General features: G+C 46.6%; 1 protein-coding gene across 1 annotated transcript; it reads left to right on the forward strand.

The window, feature by feature from the left end:
• The first annotated feature begins 3,621 nt into the window (after positions 1–3,621).
• On the forward strand, positions 3,622–4,953 carry POU4F3 (POU class 4 homeobox 3). The gene is made up of 2 exons (XM_065918839.1): positions 3,622–3,741; positions 4,057–4,953. The coding sequence occupies exons 1-2, from the start codon at positions 3,622–3,624 to the stop codon at positions 4,951–4,953; spliced, it is 1,017 nt and encodes a 338-aa protein (XP_065774911.1).
• Positions 4,954–23,839: the final 18,886 nt, after the last annotated feature.

Below are 23,839 nucleotides of genomic sequence, written 5' to 3' on the forward strand. Positions count from 1 at the left end.
AATTTAACACCATGAGGGTGAGAGTGGGGACATGTGCTCTCCAATCTGCCGTAGTCCCAATCCTCCGTTTTATACACCCAGCTAGTTAATTTTACCAGACTTGCCCCTGACAATTTAAGTTTGCAGATCCTGTACAGTATAGATGATGTTATTGACTGTGTTCTGGGGTTCTCCTTCCAGTTGCTTTCTGAATGGTCTCTTCCTTCTGCTCGGGTCTGTTGTCTCCAGAGCCTTCTCACTAAGACTCGTCCCTGAGGATGGGTGTCATCTTACTGCTGGCTGCCTGGAGGTGCTGGTAGACCCTCCTGAAGAGCAGGGTGGGAAAAACCCAGGGAACACAGGTTGCCTGATGCAAGCATGGCTTTTGATTTGTGATCCTAATGCCTCAGGATGTTGGAGTGGGGGTTGGTGAGCCGAAGGTCTGCACTGGAGGCCTAAAGGGGCTAGTTTTGCTCTTTCTTTGACCTCTGCTTGACCTCGACCCTGGCCAGCATGTACCAGGCCGCTGGGAGACAAAACAGGGAAGAATGGATGTAGATGGGCTTTTCCCTCCATTTCTGGGGGGTTCAGCTTCACAGATAACTAGGGTCTCAGGGCACCATAAGGCGAGAGAAGTTACAGATTTTTTTCCCTGGAGGATCCAGTATTCCCAGGTTCCCACTCCCCTTTTCCTTTTGGCTTCTAGTATTGTGCAGAAAACAAGAACAAGTGGTCCTAAATGCTGTTGAGTGATCAAATAATGCTACATTTAGCTACTAGGGAGTTGAGAATTCCTGGAGAGAAGCTCCTGAATTGCTCACAATGTGTTGCATTTAAATTAACCAAACAGTAGTCTTTTGCTTCAGCTGGAAGGGTTTAGCAATGGTCTAGTCCAGAGAAGGCAATGGCAACCCACTCCAGTACTCTTGCCTGGAAAATCACATGGATGGAGGAGCCTGGTAGGCTGCAGTCCATGTGGTCACAAAGAGTCGGACATGACGGAGCAACTTCACTTTTACTTTTCACTTTCATGCATTGGAGAAGGACATGGCAACCCACTCCAGTGTTCTTGCCTGGAGAATCCCATGGACGGAGGAGCCTGGTGGGCTGCCGTCTATGGGGGTGCACAGAGTCAGACACGGCTAAAGTGACTTAGCAACAGCAGCAGTCCAGCCCTCTCTCCTGGGTAAACTGAGGCCCAGCCAGGGTCACATCCATCCAGTGTTTGAATACTATCCCACGCCTGGTCTTCCCGAGGCCCATGGTTCTTATGTGTACCCTATACTTCAAGAATCCCATCAGCCTTGCTCTGTGTGGCTGAGATAGTCAATTTCTTGTGCATGAGACAGACTATTTCCTGAAGTGGATTTTAGACTGGTGCTTTTGTGAGGGCAGAGATGGTGTCTGATTCGCATGTGTGTCCCAGCTCTCGCCATGGGGTGTGGTGCAAAGCAGGTGAACAGAGGACAGCAAGGAACCAGCTTGCTCCTGCAGACAAACCATTCTCCAGAGAGAGGACCCAGGGCACTCCTGCTCCCAACAGATTTCTAAGTTGAGGGAGAAAGAAGAAAGGAACAAGCGTTCAGTCCATGATTTCAGTGCGCCAAGCATGGTACCAAATGCTTATCTGTGCATTCCCCACAGCCATCAGAGGAGGAGAGTGACAGATGAGGAAAGTGCCATATGCAAACTCTAAGGGGACTCCTGGCCTCTCCGCCAGCAAGACCCGAGGTTAGAGCCTGCGCCTCCAAGCATCAGGCTGTTCAGGAAGTTGACTGAGTGCTTTACGTTCTCTTCTACTCCGGGTGGAACCCTCTTCACCAGAACCCAAGAAGGCAAGCAAACAGCAGGGCAACTCCCATTTCAGAGCTCGGCAAACCGACGCCGAGAAAGTGTTAGTGAAAGGGTGGCGCGTGGCTTCTGGGGTTGGAGGGCGGGATCCAGACCAGGAGATGGGGGATTGGCAGGACCGGTGGCGGGGGAGGCCGGACCTGGCAGCGTTTCCTCTAAGGCTTGGGGGTGGCCCCTTCACCCCACCGCCACCCTCCACCCCCACTCCGTTAACCTTCTGGGAATCCCGACTCACACCCTCAGGCGCGGCTGCCAGCATCACTGAAACCCGAAGACCGCCCCGCGGTGGAGGCGGCAGCGAGGTGGGCTCAGCTGGGCGCACAGGGCTTCTCTCCCGACCCGGAGGGCGGCGCGGACGGCCGCGGGCCCAGGATTCCCCATGCATTATTCACGCTGTTTACTAGCGCGGGGAAAGGCGAGGAGAGACGGGGAGAAACTAGGGAAGGAGCCGGGAGCAGAGGCGAGGGGGCGGGGCCGCACTAACGCCGGGGCGCTCGGGAAGGAAACTTCGGGAAGGAAGACTAGCCAAGTGGTTAGGATCCTGGGGCGTCAGACGTGGCGCCTGGCACACAGGAGGCTGTCAGTAAATGTGTGTGGACAACGGAGAACGACCACGGAACGAGGGAGTGAATGGCTCAGCTCCCAACCAGTCGTGTTGCCTTGGCACAAACCCCACCGACGCGCGTGTTCCTCGTCTGTAAAATGGCATCACAGCGCAGTCCCGCAGGGTGTGAGCACACCACAGGCTGACACTCTAAACTGCCCAGCACATAGTAGGAGCTTAAGAATGAAAGCTGTTGTCTGGGGAATGGGGCTTCTAAGCGTCAGCGGCCCAAGAGAAATCTGTTCACCCACTCCCGAGGCCGGTGGGCAGTCCTGAACTGTGACCACTCTAAAAAATACTCTGAATTTTAGGTTGTTCTTAGGTCGGCTGGTTGGGGAGTCGGAGCTGGGGGGATAAATTGTCGTTTCAAGCGAAGGCAAGAAAGATAAGTGCGGGGAGGAGGCCTCAGGCCTCCGGGCCTAGGCAGGCGGTTACTTCCCCACATCCACCGGCGCGGCCGACTGGGGGTGGAGGTCACTGAGGCTCCTGGTGTTTCTCATCCTCGCCGGAGCCCGTCTGGGCGCTTGGAGGCGCCTCTTCGCTGCGCGGCTGGGCCGGACTCTAGTGGACCGCTCGGGCGTGGGGCCAGGAGCGCCCTGGAAATGGGCAGTTTGGCGGCAGCCGGGCCGACGAAGTGAGTGTGTGTGTGTGTGTGTGTGTGTGTGTGTGTGTGTGCGCGCGCGCGCGGTGGGTTGGGGTAGGGTCAGCTTCCTGGCCCACGGCTGCCCTTCTGTCTGGCTTGTGCGAGTTGGGACAGGATGGAAAGGTTGGGACTTCGGGGAGAAAAAGTCCCTAAAGAAGAAGTAAGGTTCCGGAAGGTCTGCTGGCTGGAGCCGGGCGGGGCGGGGCGGACGCGGGGAGGCCCGGCGGGGCAGGGGTATAAACGCTGGGGCTGGGGCGGGGGCGGCGGGGGCCCGCGCAGAGAGGCGCGCGGAGAGCTGCCGCCTGGCCTCGCCTCCCTGGCCGCCCCTGCGAGTCTCGGGCGCGTGAGCACGCCTGCGCGCGCCCGGGCCCTTCCTGGCAGGCTGCTTGTAAGATGAGTGAAGAAGCAGGTGGGGGAGAGGGGAGGCAGCGAGCGAGAGGGCGAGGGGAGCGCGGGCGCTGAGCGGCGCTCACTTGGAGCGCGGCGAGCAAGCGAGAAGAGCCTGATCCATGTCCCTCGCTGCCTCCCTGCCCGGCGCGCGAAGATGATGGCCATGAACGCCAAGCAGCCTTTCGGCATGCACCCGGTGCTTCAAGAACCCAAATTCTCCAGCCTGCACTCCGGCTCCGAGGCCATGCGCCGAGTCTGTCTCCCAGCCCCGCAGGTAGGTAGTGGAGCATAATTACCGCTCTAAGGCACATTTTTTGACAGGCACTTGCTTCATGTTTTTTTCATGTCGCCCAGAACAATCGCCGCTGTCTGAACCCCTCTCCTTGTCTCCCCCGCGCTCTCTCCCGGCGCGCTCTCTCTCTCATTCATGTCTCTGATCCACACGTCTGTTCCAGCAGAGCCTCTGTCTCCGTATTAATTTTTATGACCTGGGCTTTGAGGAGAGGCATCTCGGTTGCTTGAAAATGTGTTTTAATCCTGAGTTGACAGTATTCCCCACTGACCGTGCTGTGCGCCTTCTCGCTTGCAGCTGCAGGGTAATATATTTGGAAGCTTTGATGAGAGCCTGCTGGCACGCGCCGAAGCTCTGGCGGCGGTGGATATCGTCTCCCACGGCAAGAACCATCCGTTCAAGCCCGACGCCACCTACCATACCATGAGCAGCGTGCCCTGCACGTCCACTTCGTCCACCGTGCCCATCTCCCACCCGGCCGCGCTCACCTCGCACCCGCACCACGCCGTGCACCAGGGCCTCGAGGGCGACCTACTAGAGCACATCTCGCCCACGCTGAGCGTGAGCGGCTTGGGCGCCCCCGAGCACTCGGTGATGCCGGCCCAGATCCACCCGCACCACCTGGGCGCCATGGGCCATCTGCATCAGGCCATGGGCATGAGCCACCCACATGCCGTGGCGCCTCATAGCGCTATGCCTGCCTGCCTCAGCGACGTGGAGTCGGACCCGCGAGAGCTCGAGGCCTTCGCTGAGCGCTTCAAGCAGCGGCGCATCAAGTTAGGGGTGACCCAGGCGGACGTGGGTGCGGCCCTGGCCAACCTCAAGATCCCCGGCGTCGGCTCGCTCAGCCAGAGCACCATCTGCAGGTTCGAGTCTCTCACTCTCTCGCACAACAACATGATTGCGCTCAAGCCGGTACTCCAGGCCTGGCTGGAGGAAGCCGAGGCCGCCTACCGAGAGAAAAACAGCAAGCCGGAGCTCTTCAATGGCAGCGAGCGGAAGCGCAAACGCACGTCCATCGCGGCGCCGGAGAAGCGCTCCCTGGAGGCCTACTTTGCGATCCAGCCGCGGCCCTCATCCGAAAAGATCGCGGCCATCGCCGAGAAACTGGACCTTAAAAAGAACGTGGTGAGGGTCTGGTTCTGCAACCAGAGACAGAAACAGAAACGAATGAAGTACTCGGCTGTCCACTGACTGCGACGGGGCACGGCGTCAGGGGCCGGGAGAGCTGCGTGTATGTCCCCCTGGAGTTGGGGGGGAACGGTTATGGGGGCTCCAAGACGTTTCCTGGCAGGTCAGGCTCTCACCCCCGAAGTCACAGACTTTCCCCTTTATCCTAATTGGTTGCCTCCCGGCCTTCTCTTCCCCTTCTTTCCTGTCTGTTCCCACCAGAAAAGTTTGGGCGCTAAGAAAAAAATTCAGGAAAGGCAGGCCTGGAGGGACTTGTGCTCTCCGTGGTGCTGAAAATCTCCCTCGCGCCCAGGACTGCGCGACCTCAGGGCAGGAGCCCAAAAGCAAGGGATAGTCAATTAGCCCGACCGCACGACTCTGGCGTGAAGGCATCACTTGGCTTAGCGTGATTAGACAAGGGGTGAAGGGATGAGAAGGAAGTGATAAGTAATAATACAAAGTCTAAGTGGGGCACAAACATGTACTGGAGATTTATTTAGAGTATATAAGATACACGTATGTTTCCAAAGGATAGCCTTATACTCCCTTCCCCATCTAAATTCAATCCATCTCATCCTTTGGTTTGCTGTAAGTTCTCTAAGGTAGCATGGATTAGGTTCAGGGAAAATGTGCAGAGAGTTGCCGGCTCCGAGCTGTTCTCCGCCATAAGGTGGGTTCCAGAAAAAGTGGGCCCTTTTCAGCGGCTGAAAATGCTGGGATCCTGTAGCTGGCTTGCAAGCAGCAGGCGGCCCCTGCTGTGGCCCATCCTCCACGATCTGCTGGCGTTCGCGGGGTGAAGACTGCCTGCAGGAAGGCGGGGGATTGGTAGCTTTCCGGTCGGACTGAGGACTCTCTGACCCTTCCTCCCTGTTCCAGACTCCCAGAGCAGCGTAGAGGCGGCTGCCCGAACGAAAGTAACTGTACCTCTCCGGAGCATATGCAAGTCCTTCTAACACGGCTCACCTCGTTGCGCTTTTATTACTGTTCACATCGTTGTTTACTATTATTTATTACCGCCACTTTTTTCCATCCCCCAACCTCTTGGTGGAGGTTCACTAATAGTTTTGAGTTGATCGTGGGGCCAAACCACTGGCCTGGGTCCTTTTCACCCCAGTCCCTCTGGCCCCGTCACATTTTATCTTTCGTTACTTCATGTAATTTGCGTGTTGCTGTGTGATCTTTGGTTTTGTTGTCCGAATAGATGCAAATAAAATATTGTTTCCTTCTCTCTTTACCCCTTGAATTAACTTCTAAAATAAATGCTTTATTTTTCAACCCGAATCGCGGTGCTTTACTTTCTCGGAGGTTAAGGAGTACTAGTCTCCGAAAGGATTTAGAAGTGAGAACCCAGAAGGGCTGAACTGTCATTTCTAGCAGGCCAATCTTCTGCAATTATTTCTCCTTGCTCCTTTCCCCTGGGTGCCTTATCTTCTCACCCAGACCCTCCCTGGACCTCAGAGTTTCCAGATCCTTCCTCCACACTTCCTCCACACTTCCCCGAGTGCAAATCTGTCAGCTTCTATTTGTTCAACTTGACTCAGACCGAAAACTTTTAGGCCTGACTAATGGGAGTAGGAGCCCCCAGTACCTCCATTCATTGGCTGAATGATCCTGAATCCAGTTTCTTAAACATCTCTGAGTCTCCGTTGGTTGTCTGCAGCATGAAGGTGCTAATACTTATCACAAGGTTATTGTCAGGACTGAGTAAGGTTGTTTATTTAAGGCATCTGGTGGTGCTTGGCTCTTAGTAGGAAACATTATTTTGAAAGATCCAAAGGGCTAGGTGGGAGGTGAGCAGAGAGATGCAAAGAGAGAGGAAGGTGTTCTTTGCTGGGGCAGAGTCGTTAGGACTTCTTTGGAATTACTTCAGAAATTCATTTGGAATTATCGTCCAGGAGGTTATTCCAGCGTCTATTTTGGCTTCTGTGTGTGTGTGGGGGGGGGGGGGGTGTATGGGGGTAGCGGTCGTAAAAAGATACCTGCCGCAGAGATCCTATCTTAGTGCTTGTTCACAATAGGTGCTTAACAGATGCCAGTTTCCTTCTCCCTCTCTCTTCGACACACTCTAAAAGGGGGAGGAAATCTTATTTGTGAGCCGCAGAAACACCTTCATGATTTAAAAATGAATGTTCCAAGCCCAGAAGTCTTCTGTACGTTTCTCCACCGTGTCTTCAAAGAACTCTGGGTCATCACGTCCGGTTTGATATTCGGAACAGAGCAGGTCTCCCCTCCGCGCAGCACGCCCCCCTACTGCAAAAGCAAACCTGGGGATCGCCCCCAGTCCCTGGACCTCAGCTCGTCTCCGCCGCCTTGCGCAACAGCCCCAGCGATTCCTCCACCTCCCCTCCATCGGGTGTCCTTTAATAATAAATGCCCTTATGCCATTACATTATATTGTGGGTTTTGAAAATTTAAAATACGGCTGATGCAATATTAATTGCCTATAGTGGTATAAAACACAGGGCCGGAGCCCAGCCGGGCTACAGAGCAGGCGGCCGTGAAAGTCCCGCGCCGCGTTCCAGACAGACGCGCCTTTGCGGACTGCGAGGTTTCCTGCAGGTAAGAGCCTTCGGCTTTTTTGGCCCGGGGAAGAACTCGATATCCGCCTCCATCTCCTTTTTCGAAAAGTTCCCTGATGTCTTTTATTTGCTTATTTATTTGTTTATTGTATTAATAACATAAAAAGTTTGGGAGACTTCTTTTTGAAGAGGGCGCGATGAGTCGCCTGAATGTAAGGTCTGTGTCACTCTTGGCCGGGCGGGGTGTTGAGTGGGACCCCCGCCTCTGCGTCAGCGGCTTCAGACGTCCTGGACGTATGCGCACCGTACTTTGACAAGTTTCTACCCGCTGGCGGGAGCTGCGGCCCGGTCCACGCCGCGCCCCACCCTCTCCCACCCCCCGAGTGCGCCCGGCCGGCGCCGCTGCCTCTCTCTTTGGGCTTGTCCAGGAAGCATTGGGAGCTGCGGTTTCTCCGGAATTGTTCAGTCGCCTCTGTTATTCGTCCGGTGGAGGCACAGACCTCTCGAGGGGTGGAGTGTGTATGTGGCCGGGAGCAGGACTAGGTGGGGGGCGGGGGGGTCTGGGTACCAGCCGGTTTGGGGTTCAGGCAGGCCCGATTTGCATCCTGGTGGATCATTTCCTAATCGCGTGACCTTGCGCAAGTCACATCACCTCTCTAAGGCTCTGCTGATGGCTGTAAAACCGCACAAAAATTTTTCGACGAGTAGTTGAAAAGCAGTGTGGAGCAAATTTGCTTTTCCCAAGTCCCATCAACTTGGTGGCCTTCACTGCCCAAAGGCCCAGCTAGGGGTTTCTTTAGCCTGTGCCAAGAGAAGGGAAGGTCAGTTCTCAGGGCTTTTTGTATGGAAAGCTGCATTTGACCTCTTCTGGTGGAACTTTGAGAGTTATCTGTGGACCAGAGTAAGGCTTCTAGGCCTCTGCCTGGCTGGAACCAGGGACTGACCCGCAGTGAGCCAGACATACACAAGTCAGCATGGCTGAAGCCCAGGCAGCCAGAATGTGAGGTAGGAACTCTGGGTCCAGGCTGTGTGATCCTCTGTCCTCAGGTAGTGTGAGTTTTGTCGGTTTCAAGCTCAATGCCAGCTCAGGATCTGGCCCAGAGTGGCAGACAATTGATATCTGTTGAATAACTGAATGAATGAAGCTTTGTAAATGAAACGACCCCTCTAGGGTAATCCTCTGTGGATTCTGGGGACTACAAGGAGAAACAGAAACCATCAAGAATAGACAAGTCAGGAGTAAGGCCAGGGCCAAGGTGGTGGTCTGCATATCAAGCTTCCATTCAAAGACAATGTTTCCTTCCTGTTTAAATTAGAAGAGGCTTTGCCTACCTCTGTGTTGATCATGGGTAGAGATGGGGTCCTCTGTGACATGGGCCCTGGGAACCTTGAAGAGGAATCTTCAGGAGGGGAGGCAGTGACCCCTGCCCTGTTGAGTGTGCCTGACCCTCTCTTGGCCCTACTTTGAGCCTGGGTTATTTTACTTTCCTGCTAAGATATAAACTGCTCCAGTTCTGGAGTGGACAGACCTAGGGTGGAATATCTTCTCCATCTCTTACCTGACTAAGTGACTTGACCTGAGCCTCAGTGACTTCATCTGTCAAATTGGAAAAAAAAAAAAAAAAAAAAAAAAAAAATGACTGTCTTTCAGGGTTGCTTTCATGAGTAAGTGAAATCACATAAGCCCAGGGCCTGACACATAGTAGGCATTGATGGATACTCTCTTTAAAGTATTACTTATACTCAGAAAAATGAGAGGTTATGTTGCAGGGGCAAATTGCCAGATTTGGAGTCAGGTGGGATCAACAGTTTCCCTCTGTAAGCCACCATCTGATCATGTGCAAAATGAGAGTAGTGAGAGCTGTATCTGTCGGAGGCAAGCTAGAAAGCAAAAAAAAAAAAAAAAAAAAATCTCTTTGCACTCTGTGCATCCTAGCTAGGAAGGAAGGAGGAATTCGCTTTTCAGGAGTTCATGGTGCCACTGTGTAGTTCCCACTAAGAGGCTTGACCCTCTGACAGCTCCTTGGACCCAAGCCTTGCTCCTCTGTAGACTCCTGGCAAACATCAGCTGTCAGTGACAAAGACTCGGTGCAGGCGTCACCCGGAGGGTTGGGGCTCCAGCGGGCAGAGGAGGAGCCAGGTATGGGGGTCCCCGGCTGTTATCCCCGCCCTCCACCCACTGTCGGGCCCGGGGTTAGACTGCCTCAGCATGGATGTGGAGCGCAGAGCCCAGAGACTGAGGCCCAGAGAAGGGCGGAGGGATTTAGCCGACTCTTTCTACCTTAAATTTTCTTTCCTCTATCAGACTACCTTGTAGAATTTCTGTCTTAGCCCTTATTACTCCTTGATAGCACCCTGTTTATTTATTCAGCAATAAAAGCACTTGGGGCGAGCAAGCACCTCGTAGACACAGTTCCCTCCTGCCTCCCTGAATCCAGCGCAGGGCCACACACAGAGTGAGCGCTCTACAAGTGTTCGTTACATACATGAATAATAATGGTATCTGACTGTATTGAGGTCTCCCCACACGTGAGGTTTGGTTCCAAGTACTTCACTTGCGTTAATTTATTAATCCTTCAACAACACCATGAGCAGGTATCCTTTTTAAGCCCATTTTACAGATGAGAACTTGGAAGCATTGAGTGTTTCTGTAACTTGCCCAGGGCGGATCGTGAACTTAGTTTGGTGGAGAGAGCTGGCAAAAACTGGCTTCTTCGCCTCACCCTCGGCGAGGGGCAGGGCAGGGGAGCCTCCAGGAATGGGGGCGGAGCAGCCGTGTTACAGTAGGCTGGAGTCGCCGGACGATCTGGGGAGGTGGTGGAAGGCGAGGATGCCCGCCGTCCTCGCCGGGTTGCTGGTCTTCCGTCTCCGTTCCGCGCCTCTCACATCTCTGTTCCTTTTTCTGTTACCGGTCTCTCACACAACCCTCTCTCAGCTTCCCTCTGACCTCTCAGGCGCGAAAGTCTGGTCCCAAAGTGCAGGGGCGGGCGGGCCGCGTCCCCAGGGCGCGCACAGAGCCTTCTCCCCATCTTTTCCCTCTTTCCTGGAGCGGCGGGAGCCCCCGCGTAACCCGCCCGGCGGGCAGACGGAGCCAGTGAAGACCCCGGCGGACAAATTAGCCTCGCCTTCGATCGCTCTTTTCCGATCAGGTCAGGTTTCCCTCCGCCCTGTGACGGCGCTTCCGCACCAGCCCGGCTCCCCGGGTTCCCCCGCGGGGTCAAGGTTCGCCCGGCTCCGCCAGGCGCCTCGGGAGGGGCTTCCCCTCTGCAGCGTTCCGGCCCAGGAGCCAGCCCCATCCCCCGGACTTTGGGGAGGAGCATCTCGCAGAGAGGTTTACGCGCCGGTTCCTGGCTCCTCCCGGGAGTCCTCCCCACTGTTGCTTCTGGTCCTCAACGGGTGGAGACTTGTCTCTAAAAAGCATCAGTTCTCTGCTCCATCCTTCGGCCCAATCCGACCCAGTCCAACGCGGGAGGCAAACTGATACCGAAATAGTATTCCCTCTCTTTTGAGTTTATTTTAGAATTTCACACACACACAAATCCTACCGCTCATCTTGGGAAAATCAGAATTTCATTGGACTTCTTTATACATTGTTAGGATTTAATATTGATTCTACTTTGAATTACATCGGGAGTGGGGACCACCATAATTTCAAGAGCCCTCTGCCCGAATCCCACTCCTGAGGTCACTATCTCTTTCCTATATTCGCTACCCCCTGCCCCCATCAACCCAGCTCCGACCCAACATCCCCGCCCACCTCAGTGCCCCCCAGTGCCTGAGGCTTTGCTAAGCAGCTCACCTCTTGGCAGATATAGTTAATGCCCAGCTCTCATAAATCAAGACCATAAAAAGCTTACTTTCATATGCACTCAATTTCTACCAAACCTAAACTAATTGCATAAATTCCTTTAGGCCACTCAGAGCTGCTCTCTGGGTTGGGATCTGATCAATTAGTCATTAGGCACTCCATTAGCTGGGGTTTAAGCTGCCTCATATAAATGTCTCCTGTCAATTTGCTTGTAATTGAATGAATAAAAAAGGGTACAATTATTAGCACAGAGGATCAGAATGAGGAGAGGTCAATTTTATTCAAATATTCTAAAAATGTCTTAATCTAAGAATAATTAAAAGAAGGCATTTAGACACCAGCTACTCCAAGAGTCTGTTCATGTTAAGGAAAGGTCCAGCCTGAGATACAGCGACCTGAGTGGTTATCCCAGCTCCGCCACCCTGGGAAACTAGTCTCTCCCACCCCTGTGGCTTTACACATAAGACAAGTTGGTTGGGATGATTTTTGTTTCTTTTTTAATTAGTTTTACATTTTTTCAAAGTAATTTATGCACATAGTTTAAAAAGTTGAATACAGAAGGGGTCACGTGACCAAGGCTTTCCTTTAGCCACTTTTGTTTCTTTTGGAAGTAAATTATATCGAAATAATATGTTGGTGGCACTATTTCTCAATGCAAGGCTTATTTGAATATTAAGATTATTAAGAATTTTAAGAAATGTTAAGATTTTAATTAAATAATACATGATTCAAATTCAAAAGGATTAGAAGATTTGCAGTGGAAAATCTTTCTCTCACCTTTGACCCAAGTTAAGCAGTTCCCTTTTTTCAAGGCAAACAACATCAATTTCTTGTGTATACTCCAGAGATGTTTTTTTAGCCACTGTTTCTTGATTTGTCATTCTTAGTCACTGTGCATTAACTTCTAGCTATGATATCAGAGAACTAGAGATACAATAATCCTGAATAATCTCCCCACACCAAGTATGCTAAGAAGTTTTATATAAAATCAATAATCAAAAATACAAACTGTGTATGCAGTTGAAAATTCTTGATTTTTTTTTGTGACCAAAAACTAATTTGGAGGTGTGGACATCACAAATATATAAGAACTGCCTGCCTGCGAGGATGAAGCATACATATAGCTGGATTTGAGTTCTAGCCTTCCAAATAGAATTTAAAGCCGTCTATCTGGGGATGCTGTGGATGACAGCATTTAATAATCTACCTAAGGTTAGGGACTGAGCATCAGACTGCAGAAACTCCAGTTGAGCACCCACATGAGACGGAGCCCAGTGCCTTGGGATACGAACTCCATCTCTGCCAGAAGTTCTAGGTGGGGGTCCTGCGTGGCTGCTGGGAGAGGTACAGGGAACCATTGTTCCAGGGCAGGGTGGGTTTGTATCGGGTCCCGCATGTTGTCTCGATGAATTCCTCTTGTAGTGAGAAGCTTGTACTGGGAGAGATTTAACCTGGAGAACGGGAATCCTCTCTGGGCAGCAGGCAGAGCAAAGTCACATGATTCCTGGAGGGTGCACAAAGAGGTCTGAATTCCAGGCCTTTACCTGTTCTATATGATGTTGGTAACTCTATTCATTTCTCAGTTTCCGCAACTCTAACTTGAGGAAATTGACTTAGATAATAGTTCAGTTTTAGTGAGGGTTCACGGTCTTCCTTGAGAATCTGAGGAAAATTGTTTTCCTAACCCAGAAAAGTGCTCTCAAAAGTTCTGCTAACTTTACTTAGAGTTCAACCCTGGAATCCCTGGGTTCAACCCAGGAGGCTTCGGGTCCAAGGTTAAGACCTTTTGGACTAGGTGATCTAAAGATTTTTCTTTATGTGACTATCTGAATTTATAGTCAAATACCCATAAACACTGAAACCAGTTTAGGAAACTGGGAAGAACTTTAGTGAAGGCAAAAATAAAGTGTTAATTAGACCATGAGCCAATTGTCAATAAAGATTCCAAATGGCTTTAGCAAAATTATTTTTCAGATCAATAGTCAGTCTCCCAAGAGGTAATGTGATGGACTGAAAAAAGTACTACATTAGGGGTCAAAATCTAGGCCTTTTTAATAAAACCATCTTTTAACACTGAGAATTGAGATTTCGAGCTGGAGTTTCCCTGCTCTGGCCCCCTTTTTCCTTCTCAGTAAAAGGAGAGGATTTGACCATGTGACTTCTGAAGGTGCTGCTGCTCACTTTATGTGAGTTTATGTGTAAAGACACTGGCACGTCTTATATTCGGTATTTGTTTTAGCTTATTTTATCTTTCTATCTTGTTTTCAAAAGGGTAGTTGTAAAAAAGTGGTGCTGGACAAAAGGTTAGTTCCAAGTTTCTGGGTTCCAAAGCACTGAGGCTTCTAAAACCATGTGGCGGAAACACAACTTCTACTTCTTAATGGAAAAAGAAAGACAACAAGAGTTTGTAAGTTTAAAATTTAAAGGCAGGGTGGGAGTAGGAGGCCGGATGAAATTAAAACGTTTTCTTAGACTAATAGTTCTGGAAGGCCTGGGGAGACTCAGCCCAGTGGGGAGCAGAAGGCGGTTGTTGTGGGCTGGGCAGGGCACCGAAGCCTATCACAGCTCTGGCCGGAATCCACAAATAAGAGAACGATGATCAGCTCCTGTTCTCTACTCTTGGATCTTCACTTTTTTCTACCTTCTGATTTGAATTAATGTTTGCAGCTGTGAGCTCACTCAGCTTTTGAGGGTCTGCATTACTGGTCACATTGCTCAAGTGAAATGATAGAAACATTATTTCAATTTCAACTCTTTCATTTCCAACCTAACCAGAATTTCTCCAGTTGATTTTGTAGTGCTCCCCCCTCCCCAGTTTCATTGAGATTTAATTAGCATATTACATTGTGTAAGTTTAAAGTGTGCAGCATAACAATTTGATGTTTGTATATATTGCAAAATGACTACCACACTAAGATTAGTTAACATCTATTACCTTACACAGTTTCAATATTTTTTCCTTGTGGTAAGAACTTTTAGCATCTGCTCTTTCTCGACAACTTTCAGATATAGAATAATACACAGCAGTGTTTAGTCATCATGCTGTACATTATATCCCAGGACTTATTTATCTTATAACTGCAAGTTTGAATCTTCTGACCACCTTCCCCCAATTCCAAGCTTTTACTTCTTGAGTTTTTCACTGTCAGTTCTTTACTGTAACTTATGGCATTGTATAGTATGGCTCTAATCTTCTACTAATTCTAGTAGGTCATTGAGGGGAAGGCTTGTATTTCTTGACTGTCACAGTAGGGTTTATTTTTCCATCACAAAGAAAGAGTGTTAATAATATTTACTCAAATGCTTTATATTGTCACTGTCAGAAACATGGAATCCTAGAACGTGAACCAAGATGAGTTCTTAGAGATTCACTGACTGAAGAATATGGTGTTGTCATTCTAGGGGCCCAGGGATCTATATTCTTCACCATTTCTCCATGTGTCTCCGATTATTTGCTCAGATTTAGAAAGATGTTTCTTACAGTATTTTTTTTCTAACCAAAATGCCCCCACCCTGGAATTTGAGAATATAGCCTGAAACACAAAATTCAATTCTTACTTCATTAAAAAGGTGGTATAAATTTTGTGTTCCATTCACAACACAGCTGTTACTGTTTTGCCCTCCCAACCATTGCTGTGGGAGTTTACTTATCACAGAGTAAACTGTTGCAACACCCAGAAACTTTGGCTACAACCACTCCCTGCAGACTGACAGGCAGCCTAATTTGAAAATAAATCTGGTACAACCTCTTTATTGTAGGGCAAAAATGAGACCTGAAAGAAATTTAGCAAATATATAGTGTAAAATGTATTTAGTATATAACAATAAAAAGCAATATCTCTGCTGATCACTTTAGAATAATTGGTATTTGACAAACATTTGACACTGAGTGCATGAATGAGCCATTCTTACTTATTATTCTCCTGACCACATCCCTTCACTTCAAAGGTGACTGAAGGCAACGATGAAATTCTTTTTTTTTTTTGGCTTCATTGCATGGCATGTGGGATCTTAGTTCCCCAATCAGGGATTGAACTCATGTCCCTTGCAGTGGAAGCTCTGAGTCTCAACCATTGTACCACCAGGGAAATCCCAACGATGAAATTTTAAGGTATGGAATATTCCTACATTCAATGTGCTGCCACTTCTAAAATGATCTACAAACCTAGTTTAACCCATATTTTATGAATGTCCAGGTCACACAACTAATGTGTGATAGAACTTAGTGTTAAGCCCAGAATTGTCTTCCTCTAGAAATGAACTCTTTGCACTATACCATGCTTGCTCCTGCAGAATATGATGGACTTATGTTTTTCAGGTAAAATCTGTAGGACTCCTATGTGAAAGAAGCCTTATTCTTGTTCTGCAGGGCACAAAGGGTACAATAAGTAGAAAATGAAAGTCACAGAGAGGAAAAATTTCATTTTCTTAGGCAAAAGAAAACTCCGGCCGTCACCATGGTCCAAGGAGGGGGCTGTACAATGAGTTCTTGAGTGGAGGATCTGAACAGATATTTTAGTGAATGACACTGAGAGTAGATTTCAGTTCAGACATGTGGTTGCAAAGAGATGACATCTCCTTCTGACCTGAGAGCCTGTTCCTCTCTAGATGGATGTTCATTCCTGGATCCCTCCACTGAAACATATAAAGGAACTATCTCATTAAAAAAAATGCACAGCTCCCTTAAAGGAGCATGGGAAGCAAATGTTTAAAAATATTTGTCCTTTGCATTTGTCCTCTGGAACACCAAGATAATGTACTTGAAACTAACAAAAATTAAAATGGTGGACTCTGCTCCTTTATTGACTTAGTATATTAGAAGAATCTAACAACAGATGACTCACTGAGTGTGCACAGAGGCAGTCACTGGAGACTTTAGGGGAGAATGGGAGCATCCCTGAGGAGCTGTTATTTTAAAATGGATTTATAGCCTAGGGACTAGATTGGGGGCCCTGCCTGCCTTTTACCTACTGGCAGGGCTTTGTGCTCTCTCCCATATTTTCTTCCTTAAGAAAAAGCTTTTTTTTTCTTTTGTTCTTTCAGTTCTTTCCCTCCCTGTCTTCCTTTCCCTGATCACGGTGTCAAAGTGCTTGTGAGGACTGGCTACTGGTTTTAAGTTTTTCATTTGGATCCTCGAATGCTCCAGAAGCAACAGGTTAGAGAGAATGCTCTGAGCCGGGGCTCAGTTACCAGAAGGCAGTCTGAACATGTGCTTTGCATACTTGCAAAGGAAAGAAACCCCAGCATAACAAAGGATGTTTTGGAAGACTTCAGTATTTGGTATTTAAAAAAGTATACCAGTCATCAACTTCAAAATGGTGCTGAACTTCCTCCCATGTATTTTATGAGGTAGTGTTTTAAATTTCATACAGAAGGACAGGTAACATAAAATACTCAGTGTTTCAAGCCTCTAAAGATCTTCATTTGACCCAACATTTATAAATACAATTATAAAAGTGTTTATGAATACTGTACTATGTCTAGAACAAGTACATTAAAGAATGAGGAAAAATGAGGTCTCTTCTGGCTTCCATGTAGATGTTTGATTTCATCAGAAATAGCTGAGGTCTAATGGAGAATAGACTGGTGGTTGCCAAGGAGGAGGTGGTTAGAGGAGGGATGGACTGGGACCTTGGCGTTAGCAGATGTAAGCTTTTATGTATAGGGTGGATAAACAACGGGTCCTACTCTCTAGCACAAAGGACTGTGTTCAGTATCCTATGATAAGCCATAATGGAAAAGACTATAAAAAAGAGAATGCATATATATTAATATAAGTGAATCACTTTGCCATACAGCAGTAATTAACACAACATTGTAAATCAACTATACTTCAATAAAAAGGAAATAACCGAGGTCTAGAAATATGTTCAGTTCAGTTCAGTCGCTCAGTCGTGTCTGACTCTTTGTGACCCCATGAATCGCAGCACGCCAGGCCTCCCTGTCCATCACCAACTCACAGAGTTTACTCAAACTCATGTCCATCAAGTCGGTGATGCCATCCAGCCATCTCATCCTCTGTCATCCCCTTCTCCTCCTGCCCCCAATCCCCCCCAGCATCAGGGTCTTTTCCAAAGAGTCAGCTCTTCGCATCAGGTGGCCAAAGTATTGGAGTTTCAGCTTCAACATCAGTATTTCCAATGAACACCCAGGACTGATCTTTAGGATGGACTGGTTGGATCTCCTTGCAGTCCAAGGGACTCTCAAGAGTCTTTTCCAACACCACAGTTCAAAAGCATCAATTCTTCAGCGCTCAGCTTTCTTCACAGTCCACCTCTCACATCCATACATGACCACTGGAAAAACCATAGCCTTGACTAGACAGACCTTTGTTGGCAAAGTAATGTCTCTGCTTTTTAATATGCTATCTAGGTTGGTCCTAACTTTCCTTCCAAGGAGTAAGCGTCTTTTAATTTCATGGCTGCAATCATCATCTGCAGTGATTTTGGAGCCCCCAAAAAATAAAGTCTGACACTGTTTCCACTGTTTCATCATCTATTTGGCATGAAATGATGGGACCAGATGCCATGATCTTAGTTTTCTGAATGTTGAGCTTTAAGTCAACTTTTTCACTCTCCTCTTTCACTTTCATCAAGAGGCTTTTTAGTTCATCTTCACTTTCTGCCATAAGGGTGGTGTCATCTAAAATATGTTAGTTGAACAAATATTTGTTATGTTATTACTCTGTGACAGGCCCTACTCAAGACACTGGGGATTCAGCAAAGAACTCAGGACTCAGGCTCCTCCCCCAGAGAGCTTCCACTCAGGCTGGGGACTAGCATATCTCATTTCTGGGACTCAGGACCAATTTCTTTGTGAGCAGTTGGCCAGGTTCATCTGACATTTACCTGTCTGTAGTGTGGGAGAACTAGTCCTGATGTTTCTGAATGTCTCTGTTAGCAGACTATTTAACCTTATTGATACTGTTCTCTGCTCCCCCCACCCTTGCCCTCCTCTGCAGGGAGAAATGGGAAACTGAAGAGACAGAAAATAAATAACCTCTGAAGCCTGGTGAGTGTGCATCACATCAGTTGGTCACAGACTGTGGAGCTTGACTATGATATTTTGAAAAAATGATAAGAGGAAGAAACAGTCAAGTGGAGCGGAAGGTGTGTGTTCCTGGCAGCCACGTGGGATCATGACACTGATGGTGCCTCCCTGTGGGCCCCCTGTTGCATGAATCCAGCTTTTAGGTAGCCCTTTTCTTCGTACATGCTGTGCTGAGATGGATGCCTCTTCTCCAGAGTAAACCAACTGCTGACCTGTATATAATATAGCTGGACTCCTGAGAGTTTAAACCCAGTTTAAATGGTTTTCTAAATTGGGAACAGTGTGAGAAGAGCTGCTTCTTTTCGAATGAAGGATGAAAGGTTTGATAGTAACAGGGAACGGAGGTTGTGTTCTAGGATTGAGATTAGTTAGGAGTTAGGTGATGCTTCCCTGGTGGCTCAGATGTTAAAGAATCTGCCTGCAATGCAGGAGACCCAGGTTCGATCCTTTGGTTGAGAAGATTCCTTGGAGAAGGGAATGGCTACCCACTTCAGTATTCCTGCATGGAGAAATCGATGGCTAGATAAGCCTGGCAGGCTACAGTCCACAGAGTTGCAAAGAGTCAGACATGATTCAGTGACTAACACTTTTACTTTTTGTTTTTTTGGGTGATGCTTATGTTTTTCCCAAGAGTCAAAGCAAGATTTATTTTCTTTTTAATTTTTTAAGAAACGAAAGTTCCAAAAAAAAAAAAAAAGAAGAAGAAATAAAAGTTACATAGTTCCAAGATTCAAATAGTTTAGCAAGACTTGGTTTGATAAAGAGCTATCCCCCAAGTCTCCTCCCCAATGCCCTGATTCCCCAGGGCAATCACTTTCAACCCTTGAAACTGGTTCTTTTGTTATTTACTTCACTATCTTTAAATATCATGTCTATATTTTTCTCTTTTTATTGCTTAATTCCCTGTAGTGAAATGAAGATTAAGCTGTCTCTCATTCCCTACTCTAATTCCCATTCCCCTACCATTCCAATATAGTTAAATCTCAAATTTGAATAGATCAAAATTCATTTGTTTTACTCTCAAAATCCTTTACTGCTGAGCCATGTGAGATACTATAGTTACTTTTCCTTTCCTAACTTTGGGGGGATGTTAATAATCATTCCTTTTTAAAATTTTGTTTTCTATGTTTATTATTCAGTTCAATTCAGTTCAGTCGCTCAGTTGTGTCCAACTCTTTGTGACTCCATGGACTGCAGCACGCCAGGCCTCCCTGTCCATCACCAACTCATAGAGTTTATTCAAACTCATGTCCATTGAGTCGGTGATGCCATCCAACCTTCTCATCCTCTGTCATCCCCTTCTTCTCCTGCCTTCAATCTTTCCCAGCATCAGGGTCTTTTCAAATGAGTCAACTCTTCGAATCAGGTGGCCAAAGTATTGGAGTTTCAGCTTCAGCATCAGTCCTTCCAGTAAACATTCAGGACTGATTTCCTTTAGGATGGACTGGTTTGATCTCCTTGCAGTCCAAGAAACTCTCAAGAGTCTTCTCCAACACCACAGTTCAAAAGCATTAATTCTTCTGCGCTCAGCTTTCTTTATAGTCCAACTCTCACATCCACACATGACTACTGGAAACACCATAGCCTTGACTAGATGGACCTTTGTTGACAAAGTAATGTCTCTGCTTTTCAATATGCTGTCTGTGTTGGTCATAACTTTTCTTCCAAGGAGTGAGTGTCTTTTTATTTCATGGCTGCAGTCACCATCTGCAGTGATTTTGGAGGCCCTCCAAAAAAAGTCTGCCACTGTTTCTCTCTCCATCTATTTGCCATGAAGTGATGGGACTGGATGCCATGATCTTTGTTTTCTGAAAGTTGAGCCAGCTTTTTCACTCTCCTCTTTCACTTTCATCAAGAGGCTCTTTAGTTCTTCTTCACTTTCTGCCATAACGGTGGTGTCATCTGCATATCTGAGGTTGTTGATATTTCGGCAATCTTGATTTCAGCTTGTGCTTCCTCCAGCCCAGCGTTTCTCATGATACACTCTGCATGTAAGTTAAATAAGCAGAATGACAATATACAGCCTTGATATACTCCTTTTCCTATTTGGAACCAGTCTGTTGTTCCATGTCCAGTTATAACTGTTGCTTCCTGGCCCGCATACAGATTTCTCAAGAGGCGGGTCAGGTGGTCTGCTATTCCCATGTCTTTCAGAAATGCACCCCAAATGCTCCCCATTTATACAAACCTCTGTTCAAAACTTTCAAATGCCTAAAGTGTTTTATCAGTGTATTTTCCTCAAAGAAACCTCTCTTGGAATCTTCTGACCTGCTTCAGGATGAGCTAGCTGTTCTCCAGGTCTGCTAACAGTTGTCATCCTGATCCCCTTTCACCATGATCTTCAGTTCAGTCACATAGTCGTGTCTGACTCTTTGCTACCCCATGGACTGCAGCATTCCAGGCCTTCCTTTCCATCAGACTACCGAGCTTGCTCAAACTCACGTCCATCAAGTCAGTGATACCATCAAACTATCTCATCCTCTGTTGTCCCCTTCTCCACCTGCCTTCAATCTTTCCCAGCATCATGGTCTTTTCTAAGGAGCCAGTTCTTTGCATCAGGTGGCCAAAGTATTGGAGCTTCAGCTTTAGCATCAGTCCTTCCAATGAATATTCAGGACTGATTTCCTTTAGGATTGACTGATTTTATCTTCCTGCAGTCCAAGGGACTCTCAAGAGTCTTCTCCAACAGCACAGTTCAAAAGCATCAATTCTTCAACACTCGGCTTTCTTTATAGTCCAACTCTCACATCCATATATGACTACTGGAAAAACCATAGCTTTGACTAGACGGACTTGTATAGAATCCTCTGTTTCCCAGAAGTCTCTATCTTCTCTTTAGGTTTATGCTCTATTTAGGTGGTACATGTTCTCTGAGAAAAAGTGCAATGGAGACAGAATTTTTGAAAGCCATCAAATCAAAAACTGTCTTTATTTTGTTCTTACACTTGGATGGTTATCTGACCAGATGCAGAATTCTTGGTTAGAATTAACTTTCCCTAACCATTTTAGAGAGATTACTCCACTGTCTTCTAGCACTAGGTGTTAATATAGAAAAGTTCAAGACCACTCACAGTCTTGATTTTTGTAAGAAACCTATTTTATCTCTCTGGAAACTTACATAGAACATATTCATTTTGTTTATTCTGCTGAGCAATTTTCAATCTTGATATTCACAATTTTTATTCTGGGAGATTCTCTGGCATTACTTCTTTGAAGTTTTCTGGGGTTTTTTTTTTTTTTTTTCATATTTCTGAATGCCTATTGTTTTGATATTGAACCATCTGAATTGGTTCCCTGATTTATCATTTCTCTACTGTTTTTCTCTTTGTCTTTTTGTCCTTTTGTGTGATGTTTTCTTAAATTTTTTATTTCAACCCTTCTATTGAGTTTTAAATTTATCCTATCATTAAAAAAGAATCTAATAGGTGTTTTTCCTTTACATTAAGGAAAAAATCTTTTTAAAAAAATTTTATGGATGCTATCTTTTTAGTTGGAGCTCTGAGTTCTATTCAGTTATATCTCTAATATTGCTAATAGTTTCTCTTTAATGTCTTCTTCCCTCAAAGTCTATTTCCTCCAAAGTGCTTTTGTTTTCAGTTGAACTATCCTGGTTTCTGTGCTTTGTATTAGGTATTGTTAGGTTAATTGGGTAAAAAGTTGATTGGAAGCTGTGCACTTCTGAGATGCCCTGTTCATTTTGTTTTCTATCTATAGTAACACGGCTGGACTGTTTCCTTGGGATCTTGGGATTGTCTAACAGCAGATTTCTTTCTTTCATTTTGGACTGGCTGATATTCTCAGTTTCCTGTCTGGAGGATACACGTCTGGCAGCTGATGTTTAAGGTGCTCAGTGAGGGAACGGGAATAGGGTTTTTAACATTTAGGATGTAAAATTGTACTTAATTTCTCTGTTTTCAGTACAGTTTCCAACCCTTAACTATGGCTGGTATCTCAAATACAATGACTTAAAAAAAAAAAACAGACATTTTTTCTAGTGAATAAATAACCAGTATTCTTCCAGGTTCAGTGAGAAAGTTGCCTACCTGTGCCAAGTGGGTAAGGTAAACTGAGTCTCTAAATGTTTCTTTTTTTTTTTTTTTAATTTTTTTTAATTAGTGGAGGCTAATTATTTCACAACATTTCAGTGGGTTTTGTTATACATTGACATGAATCAGCCATAGAGTTACACGTATTCCCCATCCCGATCCCCCCTCCCACCTCCCTCTCCACCCGACTCCTCTGGGTCCTCCCAGTGCACCAGGCCCGAGCACTTGTCTCATGCATCCCACCTGGGCTGGTGATCTGTTTCACCATAGATAATATACATGCTGTTCTTTCAAAACATCCCACCCTCGCCTTCTCCCACAGAGTTCAAAAGTCTGTTCTGTATTTCTGTGTCTCTTTTTCTTTTTTGCATATAGGGTTATCGTTACCATCTTTCTAAATTCCATATATATGTGTTAGTATGCTGTAATGTTCTTTATCTTTCTGGCTTACTTCACTCTGTATAATGGGCTCCAGTTTCATCCATCTCATTAGAACTGATTCAAATGAATTCTTTTTAACAGCTGAGTAATATTCCATGGTGTATATGTACCACAGCTTCCTTATCCATTCGTCTGCTGATGGACATCTAGGTTGCTTCCATGTCCTGGCTATTATAAACAGTGCTGCAATGAACATTGGGGTGCACGTGTCTCTTTCAGATCTGGTTTCCTCAGTGTGTATACCCAGAAGTGGTATTGCTGGGTCATATGGCAGTTCTATTTCCAGTTTTTTAAGAAATCTCCACACTGTTTTCCATAGTAGCTGTACTAGTTTGCATTCCCACCAACAGTGTAAGAGGGTTCCCTTTTCTCCACACCCTCTCCAGCATTTATTGTTTGTAGACTTTTGGATAGCAGCTATCCTGACTGGCGTGTAATGGTACCTCATTGTGGTTTTGATTTGCATTTCTCTGATAATGAGTGATGTGGAGCATCTTTTCATGTGTTTGTTAGCCATTTGTATGTCTTCTTTGGAGAAATGTCTGTTTAGTTCTTTGGCCCATTTTTTGATTGGGTCATTTATTTTTCTGGAATTGAGCTTCAGGAGTTGCTTGTATATTTTTGAGATTAATCCTTTATCTGTTTCTTCATTTGCTATTATTTTCTCCCAATCTGAGGGCTGTCTTTTCACCTTACTTATAGTTTCCTTTGTAGTGCAGAAGCTTTTAAGTTTCATTAGGTCCCATTTGTTTAGTTTTGCTTTTATTTCCAATATTCTGGGAGGTGGGTCATAGAGGATCTTGCTGAGATTTATGTCGGAGAGGGTTTTGCCTATGTTCTCCTCTAGGAGGTTTATAGTTTCTGGTCTTACATTTAGCTCTTTAATCCATTTTGAGTTTATTTTTGTGTATGGTGTTAGAAAGTGTTCTAGTTTCATTCTTTTACAGGTGGTTGACCAGTTTTCCCAGCACCACTTGTTAAAGAGGTTGTCTTTTATCCATTGTATATCCTTGCCTCCTTTGTCAAAGATAAGTTGTCCATAGGTT

This window comes from Muntiacus reevesi, chromosome 1 (assembly GCF_963930625.1).
Source record: "Muntiacus reevesi chromosome 1, mMunRee1.1, whole genome shotgun sequence".
Lineage (NCBI taxonomy): Eukaryota > Metazoa > Chordata > Mammalia > Artiodactyla > Cervidae > Muntiacus > Muntiacus reevesi.